The 19,872-nt window shown below is 41.0% G+C and overlaps 1 protein-coding gene across 1 annotated transcript in view; it reads left to right on the forward strand.

Annotated features, from left to right (window-relative positions):
- PHEX (phosphate regulating endopeptidase X-linked) overlaps positions 1–19,872 on the forward strand; it is a 739,707-nt gene that overhangs the window by 40,031 nt on the left and 679,804 nt on the right. Inside the window, exons 4-9 of the mRNA XM_058186235.1 lie at positions 5,761–5,847; positions 6,610–6,836; positions 12,393–12,461; positions 13,447–13,563; positions 18,254–18,337; positions 18,589–18,734. Coding sequence (XP_058042218.1) covers positions 5,761–5,847; positions 6,610–6,836; positions 12,393–12,461; positions 13,447–13,563; positions 18,254–18,337; positions 18,589–18,734 — 730 coding nt within the window. The remainder of the gene's footprint in view (positions 1–5,760; positions 5,848–6,609; positions 6,837–12,392; positions 12,462–13,446; positions 13,564–18,253; positions 18,338–18,588; positions 18,735–19,872) is intronic.

Here is a 19,872-nt window from a genome sequence, read left to right on the forward strand (position 1 = left end):
ATTTGTACCGCTTCAATTTGAGGCCAGACTGCTGGAAATGTGTCAGAACGTCCCACACCTGCTCGATGAGTTCTTTCCGACAACCAGTGGATACTAGAACATCATCAAAATAGAGCAGGACACCCAGCAGCCCATGTAGCAAATGTTCCATCAGATTTTGCAATAACCCAAGAGTAATGCTGATGCCAAACTGAAGGCGCTGGCACTTAAAACTTCCCGATGGGTCGCTATGGTCTGGGCTTCAGCCAAAGCATCATCCACTGGGAGCTGCTGGTAAGCCTGAGCCAAATCCAGTTTGGCAAAAGCAGTGCCTGGGCCCAGAGAATGGAGCAAGTGCTGGACAACCGGGACAGCATATGGGTTTGCCTGCAAAGCCCTAATCAGGGTACATTTAAAATCCGCACAGATGCGAATATTGCCATCAGGATTGATTGGAATAATGATGGGAGTCTCCCAGCTAGAGTGGTCCGTGGGCTCCAAAACACCCTGACTAATTAGCTTGTCCAGCTCAGCATCCACCTTAGGTTGGAGCGCCAAAGGAACCTGACGAGGTTTAAGCCTAATAGAAGCCATTCGGATCCAAGTTAAGCGAGATAGGGGACCCTACATACTTCCTCAAGGAGCCATCAAAAACATCAGCGAACTCAGTATACAGAGACTCATAGCCCTTCTCAGACAGAGAATGAATGCCAGAGATGCTCAGTCCCAAAGAGCTGAACCAGCCTAACCTCAAAAGGGTCAAGTCCTTCTTGGGCAGCAACTGCCACTGCAGCCGCATATCCCGAACTCCGCAGACCAACTGCTCCAACAGGGAGTCTTCCAGATCTCTGAACTCGCAGTCGAGCACAGCGGTTCTGAGGGAAGCTACATATTGGTTAACTGTCTCTCCATCCTCCTCCTGCAGTCTCTGTCTAAATTTGAAACTGTGATTCGGGATGGAGCAGGCGTGATTCGGGACAGAGTAGGCACATAATGGCCCTTCAGCTTTTCCCTCAAAACGTCCCAAGGGACTGTATGCACTGGCTGGGGGGTGACTAGAGCTCTGGCAGTCGCAAAAACTTCAGGACCACACGCATTTAGGAAATGTGCTCATTTCTGGCTGCTCGAAAGATCGGTGAAGTCATTCGCCTCCAGAAAACACTCAAACCGTTCCTCATGTGCTTCCCATGTCTCAGGGGAAGAGACAAGGGTTGGGGGTGCTATTGGGCTGACCGGCTCAGGAGTGTAATGGAATTACCAACTTTTGCAACGTCTTGTCGCCCGTGACTCGTGGCAGCACTATCCCAGTGCTAGCCGCTCCATAGTGACTTAGCTCACGATCGCCTCAGAGTATCCCACCGTCACCAGTGATCTGTCAGGAGACCTAGGTGAATAACTGAAGTGATGAGAGAATGCTAATAAGAGAGTTCTTTAATGAACACAACTGGCTAACAGGCAACTTCCAGAACCGGCAACACTTACAACGTCTGACAGCTCTTATATAGCGAACTGTCAGACCGAACAGCCAATCAACATCAAGAGAACTCCTGTGCATGTAGTCACTGTGTACATCGGCCAATAGGGAAAACTGCCCCTGAGCTGTCTGGGCAGCATGCCAAACACAACATAATGTCCTTGTGAATGGAGGAGAAAAACTCATTGTTTCTCAGGCACAATTTTAACTTTGCCAGATTAAGCCCTGCATTTCTAGAGTTAATTTTATATAATTCCTTTGATATTTCAATAATTTAGGAAAGGAAAAAACACTTAAATGTTCTTTCCCTATTTATGTTTCAAAACAACAATAACAGCTAATTTCCTCTACCTTTTGTTTTGTCATAAATGTGTACATGCTCATTAGGGATGGGTTCCAATTTTTTAAACTACCGGTTCTGTGGGCGTGGCTTGTTTGGTGGGCGTGGCTTGGTGGTCATGTGACTGTGTGGGTGTGGCCAACTTGACTTCACTCACGTCAAGGGTTAGGGTTAGAGTGCCTGGCCTCTCCTCACTTCAAAGGCTTCAATGAGATACAATTTCCCTGTCTATTTATTTACTACTACTGAACATCTATTTAATCCCATGTATATATGCCATATGTGTACATACATATTACATAGTATAGAATGTATATAGGCACACAAAAAGATAAATTATCTACTATATATACTTTATGTGTATGGACATACACACACACACACACAGAGCTCTTTTAAAACTATACACATTCAACTTCACTTACTACATTTGGAAAAGAACACCCGGAGTCCACTTTCTGTCACACATTTAACTATAACTTCTGTACATTTAGAACATTACAAACACATTCAGATATTCTTCCCTAGCTTGCACATGACTGTTAGAGCCAGGAGAAGTCATGGATTGAGTAAAATGTGTGAAACTCACTTAACAACGCTCTTGCTTAGCAACCAAAATTTTAGGCTCAATTGTGGTCGTAAGTCAAGGACTACCTCAGCCTTTCTCTGCATGGCAGCCTTGTCCTAGTAAACTCCTTTTTCTTTCTGGCAATTTTCCTCTCTCTTAGAGGCACCAAAACAATCCAGACAATATAAGGTTTCCTGCTGGAGCAGGGGGTTGGACTAGATGGCCTCCAAGGTCCCTTCCAGCGCTAGATTGCTTTCCTGTTTTGAAGTGTCTTCTGAAGCCACGTCTAGTGCCAGGGTTTGTGGTCCTCCTTCCCTCCCTCCCTCCCTCCCTCCCTCCTTTCTTTCTTTCTTTTCTCTCTCTCTCTCTCTTTTTCTCTCCCTCCCTCCCTCCCTCCCTCCCTCTTTCTTTCTTTCTTTCTTTCTTTCTTTCTTTCTTTCTTTCTTTCTTTCTTTCTTTCTTTCTCTCTCTCTCTCTCTTTTCTCTCTCTCTCTCCCCCCTTCCCTTCCTCCTGAAATGCCAGCAAAACCCACCACTTTGCTTCAGTGGTGAAATCCAATTTTTTTTACTACCGGTTCTCTGTGGGTGTGGCTTGATGGGCATGTCAGGGTAAGGATACTGCAAAATCTCCATTCCCATCCCACTCCAAGGGAAGGATACTACAAAATCCCCATTCCCACCCCACTCCAGGGGAAGGATACTGTAAAATCCCCATTCCCACCCCACTCTGAGGCCAGCTGAACTACTCAAAATTTCTGCTATCAGTTCTCCAGAACCTGTCAGAACCTGCTGGATTTCACCCCTGCTTTGCTCCTAAAATGGTCTAGGGCAGAGGTGTCTTTTAGACTTGTGGACTCCAAGAGTTCCTCAGCCAGCAAAGCTCCCAGAGTTCCTCAGCCAGCAAACCAAAGTTGGCTGAGGAACTCTGGGAGTTGAAGTCCACAAGTCTTAAAGTTGCCAAGGTTGGAGACCCCTGCCCTAGGGGAACAATCCACATTGCTAAAACAAACAAACAACCCACGTTGCATCTGTTTTAGGGGAGGAGGTTTAATTCATCGCCCAGTTAAAGACAGAAATGAAATGCTTCAGGCTGACAGCATTGCTTCTAATGACATTCATCTCCAGATCAGATCGGGCTTTTTTTTTTTTTTTTTTGGCATGGAGGAACACAAAGCGAATGAAAATAAAGAGCCTCCAGCCTCTGACAGATGCTGAAGTGGCCATCTCCAGTGCTGGATGCCGGGTATGCCTCTTATTTTCATAGGACTGCTACCTCTTTGGGGCAAGGGTTGCTTTTTACAGTATGGCGAGAAACAACAAACAGCGCCTGTTGCCTTGACTGCTGCTGCTGCTGTCCTTACCACACAGAGGTCCAGCAAAGCCTCATTGAAACACCACATTTGCTCAGGGATGTTTTCTCTTTCCCATCCCAAGGCCTGTGGAGGAAAAGGCTTCCATGTCACAAAGCCCTCGAGGCGGCAGCAGGAGAGGGGGGGAAAATGGCTCGGCCTCTGAAGCCTCTCGAAGGAGATGTTTGTGGGGGGGGCAGGCGGAGGTGAAAGGACCCTAGCGGGTAACCACAACAGCTGCGAAGCAATCAGCCCCTTCTACTGCCACTGCCTGTGCCTCTTCCTTCTCTCTGCTAATAGAAGTTGGAGAGAAAAAGGCATTTGCTTCACTGGACGTTTCTCCATGTTTTCATTCCAAGTCAGCTGCAGCCGTCACCTTCCATCTGCCACAAGCATCACCTTCCCAACAGCTCCAGGCAGCGGCAGGTGGGGGGGGGGCAGCCCTCGGGGCCCTGAGAAAGCACAGGCTTTCCGGATGGGACTTAAAGTAGTCTGACTAAAGTGCAGTGCTCCAAAAGACTTTTTCTCCCAGGCAACAAGCAGCAGGGGAGAGAAGCAGCAGCTGCTGACCTGGAGAGCACATGATGGAGCCCTCCACATGTTCTCTGGCAACCTGTTTTCTCTCCCCTACTTTCTTGCTGGGAGAGAGAGAGAGTTTTTTGCAGCACTGCGCTTTGCGGATCCACCTGGAAAGCCTTGCACAGAGAAACAGCCAGGTTGAAGGCCGGTACTTTCAGCGCCCACGAGGAACCACTCCTAGGCTCCAGCTATGCGTTTTCAAGCTCGGGCTGCTTGGAATGAAAAGCTATTGCATGAAAATGCATGGCTGGGGCTGAGGAGTAGTTCCTCATGGGTGCTGACTTCCCTTCCCTTCTACCACCAGCTGTGGGAGGAAGAAGGTAAGGTCACGAGCCTGGCGGGATCGGGGGGCGTGGCAAGCTAGGCCACAGGCAGCACAGCCTGAAATGGAGAAGGGCTGGGCCGTGGCAGCTTAGCCAGCCATGCGAGCCCGACGGGGATGGTGGGAGGGGCCATGGCAAGTGACAGAGATGGGGGGCTAGTGTGACTTGCATGCTTACCTGTAGGTAGGAGGGGCATAGGGCAGGCACCGCGTGGGAAGGCAGCTTAGGCAGGCAAGCTGCAGAGCAGACTGTGCACATGTGCAAGTGCCACACAGTGTGCTCTGCTGCCCGAGAGGTGAGGAGTGACTGGGAGGGGGGAGCAGATGGGGCAGGTGAGTGGCGAGTGGGCGACCAGTTCGGAGGCATGGCCAGCCAGCCATCTTTACCAGTTTGGTGACCGATGGCAAATTATCGCTACCAGATCGCCTAAACCAGTGCGAACCAGTAGGAACCCACCACTGATGCTCATTCTGTTTTCAAATGTGTGTATTAAATAACATCTGACATTTCTTTTTTTAAGGAAATATGCAATTAGAATTCTTGATTCCAACCTAACTTTTCATATAATAAATGCAATATATGATGTAATATAAGAAACATATTTAAGAAACCCAATTTAATTATAATTTGGGTAGAACATATTTAAACATATTTAAGAAACCCAATTTAATTATAATTTGGGTAGAATAATCATAGAATAAAGTTTTCCCAAAAGTTCCCAATATCATCACTTTCTTACCAATAAAACAAAAGGTGAAAATGTATCTGATTTTATATAATTGTTGCTGGCTCTACCAGAATTTTGAATAGGAGTATTCTACAATGCAAGAATGTATTAGAGTTCCCATTTTTGACCAAGAATAGGAGAGAGCTATTCAGCCTGTCTCTTCAGCGTTTAATATTCATTCAGATGTCAATGATAATATTCCAGAACAGAGTATAACATTCAATGCAACTCTAACACTTCTCATCATGTGTTGTTTAACATTTTCTAAGTCCCTCAGTCAAAAAATGTCCATGGCAGCCAATCTAAATATCTAAACAAATATTCCCATGAATTCAGGCATCTTATCTACATTGAAGATTCTGAACTGTTTTCTGATAATAATAAATGTCTTGGGGGGGGGGGGGAAATCTATTCTTTACAGCTCTCCTTGAAAAACCGCTTAGCAAAAGACGAGACAATGAAGCTGTACAGAAGGCCAAGATACTTTATTCTTCATGTATGAATGAGAGTGAGTAACTATTTCCATACTGTTAAAAACTATATGGTGCACAACTGTTAGTCTCTATTAGGAGAAGAAAGATGTACCAAAATTAATTCAAAATAATCTAGAAAATCTTAATGTTAGTGAATTTTAACATTTAGTTAGTGAATCACTAACATTTCACTAACATAGTGAAATGTTAGTGAATTTTACATTTCAGATATGTGCAATGGGGCACTTTTTTCTGAATGCAGAATAGCAAAATTCCTGTGGAATAGCAGGAATTTTAGCTTTGCCACAGAGAAGTAGGAAAATATTATTTTTTCTACGAGATCTGAGAAGTACTGGACATAAAGCACTTACTACATTGGCTACATTTGTGTTCATATGTTTAGATTTTGATGGGTTAACCATACAGAAGTGCCATAATCAGATACACGCTGGCCAGCTAGAGGACAATCTGACCATCCATCATACTGAGTCAAAAACTTGGATGATTTGACTTTCCTCTGAAGGTTGCCAGTGGCTGAACAGCAGTCAAGGTTTGAACAGACAGATAGCAAAAACATACATTTTTCTGCTCTATTTGCCAAGACAAGCTATTCAAAGTGCCTTATGTTTAGCCTAAATCTATGGTTCTAGGTGACATTTCACTTGATGTAGAGAAATATACATAATGATAGGAAAGCAGACTTTTCTTGCCAACAATATACAGACATAGGTATTTTAGAAGTGGATTTTTTTGCAAGATGCCTTATATTGACTGATTTTTTCCCCCCATTTTCCCAGATAAGATAGAAAAAGCTGATGCAAAACCACTTCTAAATATGCTGAAGCATTCTCCATTTCGCTGGCCTGTGCTGGAATCAAACATTGGGCCCGAAGGTCTGTGGTCAGAAAGGAAGTTCAGCATGCTCCAAACCCTTGCTACTCTTCGCGGACAATATAGCAATTCTGTTTTCATCCGATTATATGTGGCTTCAGATGATAAGGCTTCTAATGAGCACATCATAAAGGTATTATTAAAGAAACCATACAAGTGGTATTTTCAATTAATTTTGTTTTATTATTTAGTATTCTGTACTTAACGTGAAGTAGTAGATCCTGGCAATTGGGCTGCAACAATTTGTTCTAAACAGGACTGGCTTTAAAGACCATCTATTCTAGAAGCTGAAAAGTGCAAGATACAGTAGTCTGCTTGCTGGTGAACCACAACAGTCGAGAAACAGCCATTCTGCATTGGTTGAAGTGCAGTTCAAACTGCTAGTTTTATCTTAAAAAGCCTTATATGGCTTGGCTGTTAGGTACCGTCAGATCTTTTTCACATGGAGTTGAATGACCTGATGTACGCTCTTTGATAAACTCAGTTAATGGCCCCAATGACAAAGTTGTTGGGGATGGGGCCCATGTGTATTACAGCCAATGTTATTTTCATTGTGATCCTTGCATTATGTGACAGTCTTCTGGAGGTCTAATCAGTGCCCATCTTAATGGTCTTCTTCAAACTAGTAAAAATAATATTTCCAGAAAGCATTTGGCATGGTGACTATATACCACTGTTTGGCCTGTAATGGATTTCTCATTATTATATTGTTGTCTTAAATAAACATGTCTAGAAGCCCATGCAGATTGTAATGGTGTATAAAAGATAAGAACAAACTTAGAGATAATAAACATATCATAGATGTATTATTTAGTTAGTTATTCACTTTATATATAAATGTATATAAAGGTACAATTATGGAAGCCATGCAGAAATAGGATGTAAGCTTTTGGATAGCCTCTTAGCATTCAAAATTAAACAAGAAAGAAGGAATGCAATTTTGTAGTACCACATGGACATGAGCTATTTATACCCCAGAGAATTCCTTCCTTAACCACATATGCAAGAAGGTACAACATATTTTAAATCTGTATTTAATTAACCCTTCAGCTAATTTTGTTAACAATATTTATAAAACTTTTACATCTGTGTTCAATAACATTCTGACATCTGGATATTAGTATGTATATGTATATACATACTATAGTATGTATATATGTAAATGACTAAAAGTTGGAAAAATGTAACACTATTCCTAATTTGAAATCGGAAATCTCTGATCTCAAACCTCCACTGCCTTATGGCTATACCCATCTATGGGAAAGGCTTAAGGAGGCAAAATCTGGAACAGGAGTCCTGGATTGAGGAGTCTGGAGGAGTAATATCTCCCTAAAAAAACAAAACAAATCTTGGTCCAGCTGACCCTGTTGGTAGCACCTCATAAGGGCCCCTTTCCAGGGTTACAGGAGAAGATGGTCAACAGTTTTGAAGGCGGAAGAGGGCTTTATGCCCCAACGTCAGATAAAACGACAGAACCATCTTCTAGGAGAAAGGAAACTCTGATTTCAAACCTCCACTGCCTTGTAGCTATAGATCTACTACTGGAAAAGGCTTCAGGAGTCAACCTCGAGGCAAAATCCAGAGCCAGAGTCCTGGAAGCAGTTCGTGACTATGTACAATCACATTCTGGTAACTCCTGTGATGCAGCTGGAACTAATCGTATCGGTTCTGGCGTTCCATTGGACTATTTCAGCAATGTGGAGAGGAGGGATCTGCTGCTTGAGTAACAGTCTATCCTCCATATTAATCTACCCAGGTCTCGTGCTCTGGAGAGGACACTCTAGCTTTGCATACAGCATTGAAACAACACGGGAAGTGACAGTTACTGGTTAAAAGTCTTTGCTTGATTGGCGTGGAGCGTGATGCCAGGGGCCACTTTTGACAGTGGGAGAGGTCATTGTATCTCATTGGACAGCTACCACCCACCTTAAACTGGGCAGCCCCCAGCCAGTAAGGTGCTGCCCCGCCACAGTCTGTTAACCTCACAGGGTACGTGGGGTTTAGGTCAAAGCTGACAAGCAGATTGATAACTCTGTGCCATGCAACAAATGTAAGAAAACTTTAACCCTAAAGTTGGGCATTTGGAGTGTTCAGACAATGATACCTGGCCTTTCTGATGATATACAAGAAATAGATGACATACATAAGAGAGCTGTCATCGACATGGAGTGAAGCAGACTGCAGATGGACATCATTGCCCTTCAAGAGACAAGACTGTCAGATTCGGGATCTGTTCAGGAGAGAAACTTTCTGTTCTTCTGGCAGGGAAAACCATCAAACAAGTCTAGGGAATATGGGATAGGCTTTGCAGTCAGGAACACCCTACGAAGATTACTCCATCTGCTGCAGGAAGTGAAAGAATTCTGTCCTTGCAGCTCCACTCATCAGCAGGGCTGGTTACTCTTATTAGCACATATGCACCGACATTATCATCTTCAGTAGAATCCATGACGATCTGGCTGCTACTATTAAGAAAATCCCTGAAAAAGAACCATTGTTTATCCTTGGTGATTATAATGCCAGAGTTGGAGCTGATTATAGTTCTTGGCTGACCTGTTTAGGTCAGTTCGGCGTTGGGAAGATGAATGAAAATGATCAACACCTGCAGGAGTTTTGCTGCTACTGCGGTTTTTGCATTAGCAATACATACTTTAAAACAAAGCCTCAACATACAGTCTCTTGGAGACATCCAAGATCAAAGCATTGGCACCAGCTCGACTTGATTCTTACCAGGTGCTCCAACATTCCCAATATTACAATCACACACAGCTATCAGGGTGCTGATTGCGATACAGACCACTCCTTGGTATGCAGCAGAACAAAACTGCAAACAAAGAGATTGCATCACTCGAAGAAGGAAGGAAGACCATGAATCGACATCAACAAGGTCCATAATCAGGGCAAAGTGGAGAAATTTGCACAAGCACTCAAGGAAACTCTCCCAGGCCCAGCTGAAGTAAATGCATCTGAATGATGGGAATATTTCAAGAATGCTGTTTATAACACCGCCTTGTCAGTATTTGGTAAGGGGATCAGAAAGACAGCAGATTGGTTTGAATCCCATTCAGAGGAGCTGATGCCATCCATCGAGGAAAAAAGGAGAGCTCTAATTGCATATAAAGCCTGTTCCAGTGAGCGCAACCTACAGGTCATAGCAAAATCCAACAGACCGCCAGGAGATGTGCTAACGATTATTGGCTGCAGATTTGCTCTCGGATCCAGACAGCAGCTGAGACAGGCAACATCAAGGGGATATATGATGGCATCAAGCAGGCCTTAGGTCCAATGCAGAAGAAATCTGCCCCTCTGAAGTCTGCTACAGCTGAGGTTATCCAGGACTGAGCACAGCAGATGGCACATTGGGTGCAGCACTACTCTGAGTTATATTCCAGAGAAAATGTGGTAACTGAAGAAGCATTAACTAACATTGAGTGCCTGCCTGTCTTGGAGGAGCTTGACAGTGAACCAACTTTAGAAGAACTAAACACGGCCCTGGATTCCCTTGCCTTCAGCAAGGCACCTGGGAAAGATAACATCCCTGCCAAAGTTCTGAAGTGCTGCAAAGAGAACATCCCCACTGAACTGCATGAAATCTTCTGTCTTTGTTGGAGGGAAGGTGGAGCACCACAGGATATGAAGGATGCAAATATCATCACACTGTATAAGAACAAAGGCGACAGGGGTGACCGTAACAACTACCGTGGCAACTCTCTTCTTAGTGTTGTAGGGAAGTTGCTTGCCTGTGTCTTACTGAAGAAGCTCCAGGTGCTTGCAGAGATAGGCTATCCAGAATCACAGTGTAGATTTTGAGCCAACAGGTCCACTACTGACATGATATTTTCCCTTAGACAGTTGCAGGAGAAATGCAGGGAACAAAGACAGCCACTTTTTGTAGCCTTCATAGATCTTACAAAGGCTTTGACTTGGTTAGTAGGAATGGCCTTATAAAATTCTCTGCAAGATTGGATGTCCACCTCAGCTCCTCAACATCATCAGGTCCTTTCATGAGGAAATGAAGGGCACTGTAGTTTTTGAAGGCTTAACATCAGATTCCTTTGACATGTGAAGTGGAGTGAAGCAGGGCTGTGTCCTTGTGCCAACTTTATTCGGGATCTTTTTTGCTGTCATGCTGAAGCATGCTTTTGGAACTACAACAGAGGGTATTTATCTCTGGACCAGATCAGATGGAAAGCTCTTTAATCTCTCTAGTTTGAGAGCAAAGTCTAAAATCCAGCTGAAATGCTTACGGGATTTCCTCTTCGCTGATGATGCTGCCATTACCACCATTACCGCCCACTCTGCTAAAGACCTTCAACAACTTATGGACTGTTTAGCAAGGCCTGCCAAGACTTTGGACTAACAATCAGCCTGAAAAAAACACAAGTCATGGGTCAGGATGTGGATTCACCTCCCTGTATTATAATCTCTGCACAAGAATTGGAGGTCGTCCATGACTTTGTGTACCTTGGCTCAACTATCTCCAACACTCTCTCTTTAGATACTGAGCTGAATAAAAGAATTAGTAAAACAGCCACCACATTTTCCAGAGAAAAAGAGAATATGGCTTAATAAGAAGCTGATGGAACATACAAAGATCAAGGTCTATAGAGCCTGCATCCTGAGCACACTCTTGAATTGCAGTGAGTCTTGGACCCTTTACATACGGCAAGGCAGAAAGTTGAACATCTTTCATATGCGCTGTCTCCAATGTATTCTTGGCATTACCTGCCATGACAAGTTCCAAATAGTACAGGCTTGGAGCGTGCTGGAATTTCTAGCATGTATATACTATTGAAACATCGATGTCTACGCTAGCTTGGGCATGTCGTGAGAATGGCTGATGGTCGGATTCCGAAAGATCTCCTGTATGGAGAATTAGTACAGAGAAAGTGCTTCAGAGGGAGACTGCAGCTGTAATATAAGGATATCTGCAAGAGGGATCTAAAGGCCTTGGGAATGGACATTGACAACTGGGATCATTCAGCTTGGAGACTAAAGACGCAGCATGGCCTTCTCAAATTTGAAGAAACACTTGTTCAGCAGGCTGAGGCAAAGAGGCAGTCCTGGAACCAATGAAAACTGGGGGCTGGGCAGGGGACAGAATGTATCTGCCCTCAGTGTAGAAGGGATTGCCACTCTCGAATTGGCCTTTTTAGTCACACTAGATGCTGTTTTAGGACCTCTTTCCAGAGCACGATACCATAGTCTTTTGAGACTGAAGGATGCCAATGCCAATGATTCCTGATGGCATTCTATAGTCATTTCTAATTTAATTTTCAGTAATTTTCTTTACAGAAAGTACATTGCTATAGTCTATTTAATTTTTGAAGGAATGTGTTGTTCTTACATTGCCTTGCTATGAAATATTCACATTTTTGGGATGAAGCAATTTTTTTTGTAAAATTAAAACTCCTCAGGGTCTACATATTGATTTTGTCAAAAATGCAAAACATCCAGGGTTAATAAATAGAATGCTTTTGTGGACATTTTCATGTCTTTTGAATTCTGTCCATCCCCTTTAACTTATAATACTGTAATGGATGTTGGTATTGCAATACTTCTACAAATCTATTCACAAGTAGTCTCTCTAAGATCTTTGGGTTTATCTTTGAAGTCTAGTTATAGAACTACGATCCAAATTGTGTTTTTGTAAATCTAATGTATAGTAATTCTTATTTTATTTATATAGTTAGATCAAGCATCTCTGACTCTATCAGCACGGGAAGACTACCTGGACAATACCACAGAAGCTAAATCTGTGAGTGTTTACTCAATCACCTAAGTACATTCAGGATATTTTCCCAGCCTATCTGGAATTACAACTCCCAAAAGCTAGCTGGATTCTGGGGGTGAAATCCAAGCACATCTGCAAAAATCCAGGCTTGGAAACGAAGTGTTCATTCCTCTATATTTTGTACATTATATGGAGTATAAAGATGATATTTCTGCTAAAATATTACATAAATCATATGAAAGAAAATCTTAATTATGTGAGAATATATAACTTATCAGTTACTATCTATGCAGTAATTACATATCTTCCCAAAATAGCAGATAAATATGGGGGAAGATTTAAAAAATGGTATATAGCAATTGAATATTTGAACACATTCTGACATGTTCCCCCTACTCTAAACAATAAACATGACCAATATGTCAGTTACTTATTATCAGTAGAACCCTGCCTTTTTCCATGACCCTGTTCCTTTTCAATATTGACCATTATTTGCAGCACAATCTTCTTCGTTAATTTATGAGTTGCAACCAAGGATGTCTTGCTGAGTACAATTTTACAATCATTCATATATTGCACAAGTCTAAGTTCTCTTCTTGTATTTAGTTCTCTGAATATGTAGATAAATATTCCCTGATAACATAGAAAAATAAAGGAAGTACAGATGAAGTTCACATCCTGGTTCCTCAATATGCTTTCAGAACCAAACCTTTGAAGAAAGCTAGGGATCCATTTTCTCAATGTGTGCTGATTAATGCAAATGGCATACTAATTAATATTTGTGATGATATTAATGCTAATTCTGCATTTTGATATTATTTACCATTAAATAATATCAAAATGCAATACTGTAACTGAAATTAAAAATGAAAATAAGTAAATAATGTGCTATGTTAGACTATTCAATGTAAAGTAAGGTAAGAAGTGTTATCTGGTTGAGCTATTGGTTATTGTTGGGTTTGTTTTTGTTTTTTGATGTATTAATGTCTGAATTCTTACCCCACTGTAGTACAGAGATACCTTGTTCCAGTTCATGGTTGATACTTCAGTCCTTTTGGGTGCCAATGCTTCACATGCAGAGTTGGATATGAAGTCAGTGCTTAAATTAGAAATCAAAATTGCTGAGGTTAGTGCCCTTTTAAGTATAGATTTTAGCTGTACTTGTGGTAGCCAGTCTTCAGAAGAACCCTGGATTTATTTCTCCATTCAACACTGTTCTTTCCCAGATTTCTAATTCAGTGACAAAGCAGTGTGCCATCTTGGTTGCTGTTGCCTCTTCTGCATCTATTATTTTCTTCTATCTGTTTTTGGAAGAACATTTGAATAACAGAGTAATAAGAGTTGGAAGGGACCTTGGAGGTCTTCTAGTCCAAACTCCTGCTCAAGCATTTACCATTTATATACCATTTCAGACAAATAGTTGTCAATCTTTTCTTAAATACCTCCAGTGTTGGAGCATGCACAACTTCTGGAGGCAAATCAATCCATTAATTAATTGTTCTATCTGTCAAGAAATTTTTTTTAGTTCTAGGTTGCTTCTCTCCTTGATTAGTTTCCATCCAATTCTTCTTGTCCTTCCTTCAGGTGCTTTGGAGAATCGGTTGACCCCCTCTTCTTCTTAGATATTGGAACATTGCTATCATGTCACCCTGATCCTTCTTTTCATTGACTTCTTTTGATTCAAATAATGTGAAGTACTGTACATTTAATAAATGTTGGCCACTTAGGGGGAAAAATATTCTCATTTTTGATGTTTCAAACTTTTTGGTAGTTTCTGGATGACAGGCACAGATATACTTTCAGTGATATTTAATCATATATAATTTTCAATGTTTGAGTACTGTTGATACCAGTGATTCAGTAAGTTCTTAAGATTCCTTTTTAGATTCTTGTTTTTATACTTTCTAGTCATTTATATAATTTTATTTTTGTACTTTGCATTTTTTATCTTTTTAATTTTTTTGTACCCCATCCTTCTTATGCTGGTCTTTGACCATAATAAAGGTTGAAAAAAAGATGATCGGAAACATTAAATTTAAATTAAGTATCCCCTGCTTATAGAGAAAGGTCAGAGAAAGGATATTTGATCATAATCAAATATGACATTTAAAGCTTACTGGTCGTGTAATTGTATACTACATGCACCTCCTAATAGAACAGACTAGAATTCTTTATTGGCCAAGTGTGATTGGACACACAAGGAATTTGTCTTGATGCATATGCACAATTAATGTACATAAAAGAAAAGATACATTTGTCAATAATCATAAGGTACAACACTTAATGATAGACATTGGGTATAAATAAGCAATTGAATCATATTAGGAAACAGTCAATATAAATCATAAGGATACCAGCAACAAGGTTACAGTCATACAGTCATAAGTGGGAGGAGATGGGTGATAGGAACGATAAGAAGATTAATAGTAGTGCAGACTTAGTAAATAGTTTGACAGTGTTGAGGGATATTTGTTTAGCAGAGTTCTGGAAAAAACTGTTCTTGTGTCTAGTGGTTCTGGTGTGCAGTGCTCTATAGCATCATTTTGCGGGTTGAAGTTGAAGCAATTTATGTCCAGGATGTGAGGGATCTGTAAATATTTTCACGGCCCTCTTTTTGACTCGTGCAGTATACAGGTCCTTAATGGAAGGCAGGTTGGTAGTAATTGTTTTTTCTGCATTCTAATTATCCTCTGAAGTCTGTGTCTGTTTTGTTGGATTACAGAACCGAACCAGACAGTTATGGAGGTGTAGATTAAAGACTCAATAATTCCTTTCTAGAACTGTATCAGCAGCTCCTTGGGCAATTTGAGCTTTCTGAGTTGGTGCAGAAAGAACATTCTTTGTTGTGTTGTGCTTTTTTGATGACGTTTTTGATGTTAGGTGTCCATTTTAGATCTTGAGATATGGTAGAATCTAGGAATGTGACGGTCTCTACTGTTGATACTGTGTTGTCTAGTATATAATAAGTAAAATACAATCAATATGTTGGTTTGCAAGATAGTTGTTAAATAAACCTTAGCTCTTATTTAAGGCAACTGGGGGATGTATGGAAATATATATCCTGCAATTGCAATGGCATTTTTGTATATTTTATACCTGTGTTGCAAAGTCACACACATAGTACTAAATGTTGGAATTTTTATCATGATGCGAGATGACTTTGACAAGAAATAAGTAGGAACCCCCTAGCTAGGCAAGTATTTCTTTAAGTAAAGCCAAGATTACATTCAGAAATTACTCAGGCAGTTGCTTCCCTAATTCATTGAAGTATAAAAAGGAAGAAGTACAATTCAGAAAGATTTGCAAGATAATGTTATTATACCTAAGCATAATTAAAAAAGTTTAACCTTCCTGTAAAATTGATTTCTTGATCTAGTATATCTAGAGGGGCTGGCAAGAATAGTATGATAGATAGGGTCCTTTCCCTCTAAGGCAGGGGTGTCAAACTCAAGGCCCGGGGGCTGGATCTGGCCCGCAGGGTACTTAGATCTGGCCTGTTGGGCTACCCTGGAAACAGCAAAGAACCGGCCTGTGGTGCCATACACAGCCCTCCAAGACACATTTTCGCTGGCAGAGGGTTGCAGGAGGGCATTGCAGCTGAAAATGGAGCTCGGGAGCCCATTTTTCTGGCAGAGCACTCAGGTTACCACAAACACAAATGATGTTGAGCTGGCCACACCCCCTGGCCACGTCCCCCGAGGTCAAACACAACCTTTATGCGGGTGTCCATTTTAGATCTTGAGATATGGTAGACCCTCAGTGAAATTGAGTTTAACACCCCTGCTCTAAGGCTTCAGAAGGCACTAAAAGAATAAATACGTGTACAAATATTTTTTAAAATGATTTTTGAGACAAATCTCTTTGTCAGTGGACTGAAGTAATAAAAATAGCTTTACAAGATACAGTATATAATGGTGTAAAACTTTCCATCTATAACCATTTATAACATACAAATGCATAATGAATAAGTACAAAAGACACATAAACAAGGTACTGACCAGTGTGAAACAGGGAGAGTGCCACAGGGAAAAAACTCTGTATATTAAAGGTATAAAGCAGGGAAAAGCAGTGTGAAATCTTAGAAATTAAAGCAGAACTTAAAGCAAACAAACAAGCAAAAAACTGATTAATTAATAAGGACACAATTTAAAGCATAAACGTGTATAAATAACAAGGTCCAAATACATGTTTTACAAAATGACAAATAACCATTCATATACTGGCCAAACATTTTGCATTAATATCTTGCAAGGATATAGGTAGTTTAAGCTGTTTATGGATAAATATAAAAGAGCTTTCAATATAGAACTGACAATTACTTGTGTCAAAGTTCAGGATAAGTGTGTTGTATAGAAAAGTAAATGATTACAAGTGATACACAAATAGCAAAAAAAATAGAGCAAACCTAAATTATAACCCATTTGCTGTAGGGAGGGAAAGCAGTTAAGTAGCTGTGAGAATGTTAAAAATTGAAAGGCTCTAGGTAAAATATAAATATAATTTACTTAAGGAGTGGCTTTATGATTTCTTTTTAGTGTGTATGAGGATTTAGCATCAGTGTCTAATAATTGGGAAAATGCTATTAATGTTCTTTTCAAAAAGAAAATTAGCAGGACTGAATGCAAAATTTAAAAGGATTTGTTTATTGTGTATATCTGGAAAGGCTTTAGTAGGTTTTTGACTGAAAGAATATCAGAGAAACAATTAGTAAAATTTAAGATCTGCAATGACTCTTTACGCTGGCCAGATTTTTTCTCTTCAGGAGGACAGTGAGAAATGTTTGGATGTTGTTAAGATCATTCACTGTATGTTGATTTAAAGAAAATGTGTGATGAAGTAGATATAATTAATTAGGGAATATTTTATGTGAATATGATGTGAAAAATAAGTTACTAAATGTGAAAATGAACCAAATTTTTAGAGAATGGTTGAACTCTGAACAGGGGGTAAGACAAGGATGCCTGATACGCCATTCTATAAATAAAATATAGAACTGACAATTACTCTGTGTGTGTGTTTTACAAGAAATGAATGATTGCAAGTAATCTATAAAAGCGAAAAACTAGAAGCATAAATTATATTCATTATAATATATAGAAGAAAATTGTTAAAATAGTTATACAGAACATTGGTGCGCTTCAAGGTTTTGGTAATGATCTTCAAAGCGCTCCATGGCATAGGGCCGGGCTACTTACGGGACCGTCTGCTGCCACCAAATGCCTCTCACCGACCCGTGCGCTCTCACAGAGAGGGACTCCTCAGGGTGCCGTCGGCCAGGCAGTGCCGACTGGCGACACCCAGGGGAAGGGCCTTTTCTGTGGGGGCCCCCACCCTCTGGAATGAGCTTCCCCCAGGACTTCGCCAACTTCCTGACCTTCGAACCTTCCGCCGCGAGCTTAAGACACATCTATTTATTTGCGCAGGACTGGACTAGAATTTTTAAATTTTTAAATGTTTAAATTTTAAATCTGGTTTTAATGGGGTTTTATTATTTATAATCTCTATTTTAAATATTCGGCCTTATGTAATAAGTTTTTTAAATTAATGTTTTATTCTGTATATATATATATTTTATATGGCTGTAAACCGCCCTGAGTCCCTAGGGAGATAGGGCGGTATAAAAGTGTGAACAAATAAATAAATAAATAAATATATAATTATAAAATAATTATGTTTGATATCAGCAGGTTTAGTGTAATAATATGGTGTAATATTTGTAATATTTCAGTGAAGGAACTATTAAAAGATTTGTTGATGTTAACAGAGTCAGAGTGGATTTCTTAGTAGCATAATATTTTTTTACATTTATCTTCCAGATAATGATTCCACATGAAAATCGAACCAGTGAATCTATGTATAACAAAATGAACATTTCAGAACTCAGCAGCATGATCCCACAGGTTGGAAAAAAACTTTGATAATGCATGATCAGACTGAATATTTATCTTTCTAAATTGAAAGCTGCTTTAGACATGCATAAGGTGCAATTTAAATTAAAATAGTTAAATATATATGTTCACAGTTAAATGCAGCTGTTTTTATGAAAAGTTCAAAATATTTGCACTGTTCAGTGAACTTCAACTTTGCAGTCAGGTGGAAACTTACTCAATTTTTTAAAAAAAAAACCACTAAACATTTATATATCTTTCAGTTTGACTGGCTGGCATATATCAAGAAGGTGATTGACACTAAACTCTATTCTGACCTGAAGGACATTGATGCTTCAGAAAATGTGGTTGTCCGAGTGCCCCAGTATTTTAAAGATTTATTCAGGGTACTAGAAAGAGAAAGAAAAAAGTAAGGATTTATCATTGATGTTATTTTTCTGCTGAACTTTTAGAACAAAGTGTTGGTACCAGGTATACTTTTTTTTATTGAAAATTTTTTACAAAACTTCCCCCCCCCCGTTTCCCTCCTCCCACCTAGCCCCTCCCCTCCTTCACAAACCCCTCCCCGACTTCCCAGAACAAACACATAAAACAAACATATGGTAAAAAAATTTCCCTCCTAACTCAATTATACTCCTACAATTCTCATCAATTCCTAACCTAACCCCATCTATTCCATCTGCCTCGTTGCCTCGGCTCTTCTGGCTTTTTCCCTGCTGCCAGACTGCGAACTTGGCGTCCTTCATATCCTCCTGCCTCCCGGAGAGGTTCAGCGCTCTGGATAGGCCTGGCCTCTTGGAAGGAGAGGTTTGGAGAGGCCTGGCCCCCGGAATGGTTGGGATTTGTTTCTGGCCATGCTTGGAGGTGGTTGTTGGAGGACTGCGGGGAGGCGACGGAGGTATTTTTGATTTGTCCCCGTGTAGCCAGTCTTTGACTGTTATAACATCATCTATGCCTCTCCCCGGCCTTTTGGGATCTTTATGACCGCTGCTGGTCCTATTAGGACTTTTGGAGTAGGTAGGAGATTTGCTTGGGGACAGAGGAAGACATTGCCAGTGACAGGAGTACCCCCACCCCCTGTTCCAGGATGTTTTGGACTAGGCACCTGACAGATTACAATCTAGACTGTCATTTCGGTGTTTTCCATTCTATGCCCGTCCTCTTTCTGGACTATTATCATCTGTTATCATCTTGGCTATCCGGAGATGGAGCCTCTGTATCGCCGATTTTTATCTTCAGTTGCTATGCACTACACTTCTTGTGAACTCTTGCGCCTGCGAGGTGCCCCCGCCTCGCAGGAACGGCCCTCCACATTATCGAGGACCGGCCTCTATGACGGGTTTTGGGACCCACAGAGGTGGCATGTGAAAAAAAAGAACTTGTGGGGTTTTTTAGAGAGGGAATTTTTAAGGGGAGGGGGGGTAAGGTTGGGTAATGGGGGTAACCCATCGGGTGGGGGGCCAGTCCCTACATGTGCTTGTGGCGGTTATTAGGTTCGGAGGTTGCGGGGGAGGATTATGTTCCTACTTGTGAGGGTGGTTTTATTG

This window comes from Ahaetulla prasina, chromosome 5, assembly GCF_028640845.1.
Source record: "Ahaetulla prasina isolate Xishuangbanna chromosome 5, ASM2864084v1, whole genome shotgun sequence".
NCBI lineage: Eukaryota > Metazoa > Chordata > Lepidosauria > Squamata > Colubridae > Ahaetulla > Ahaetulla prasina.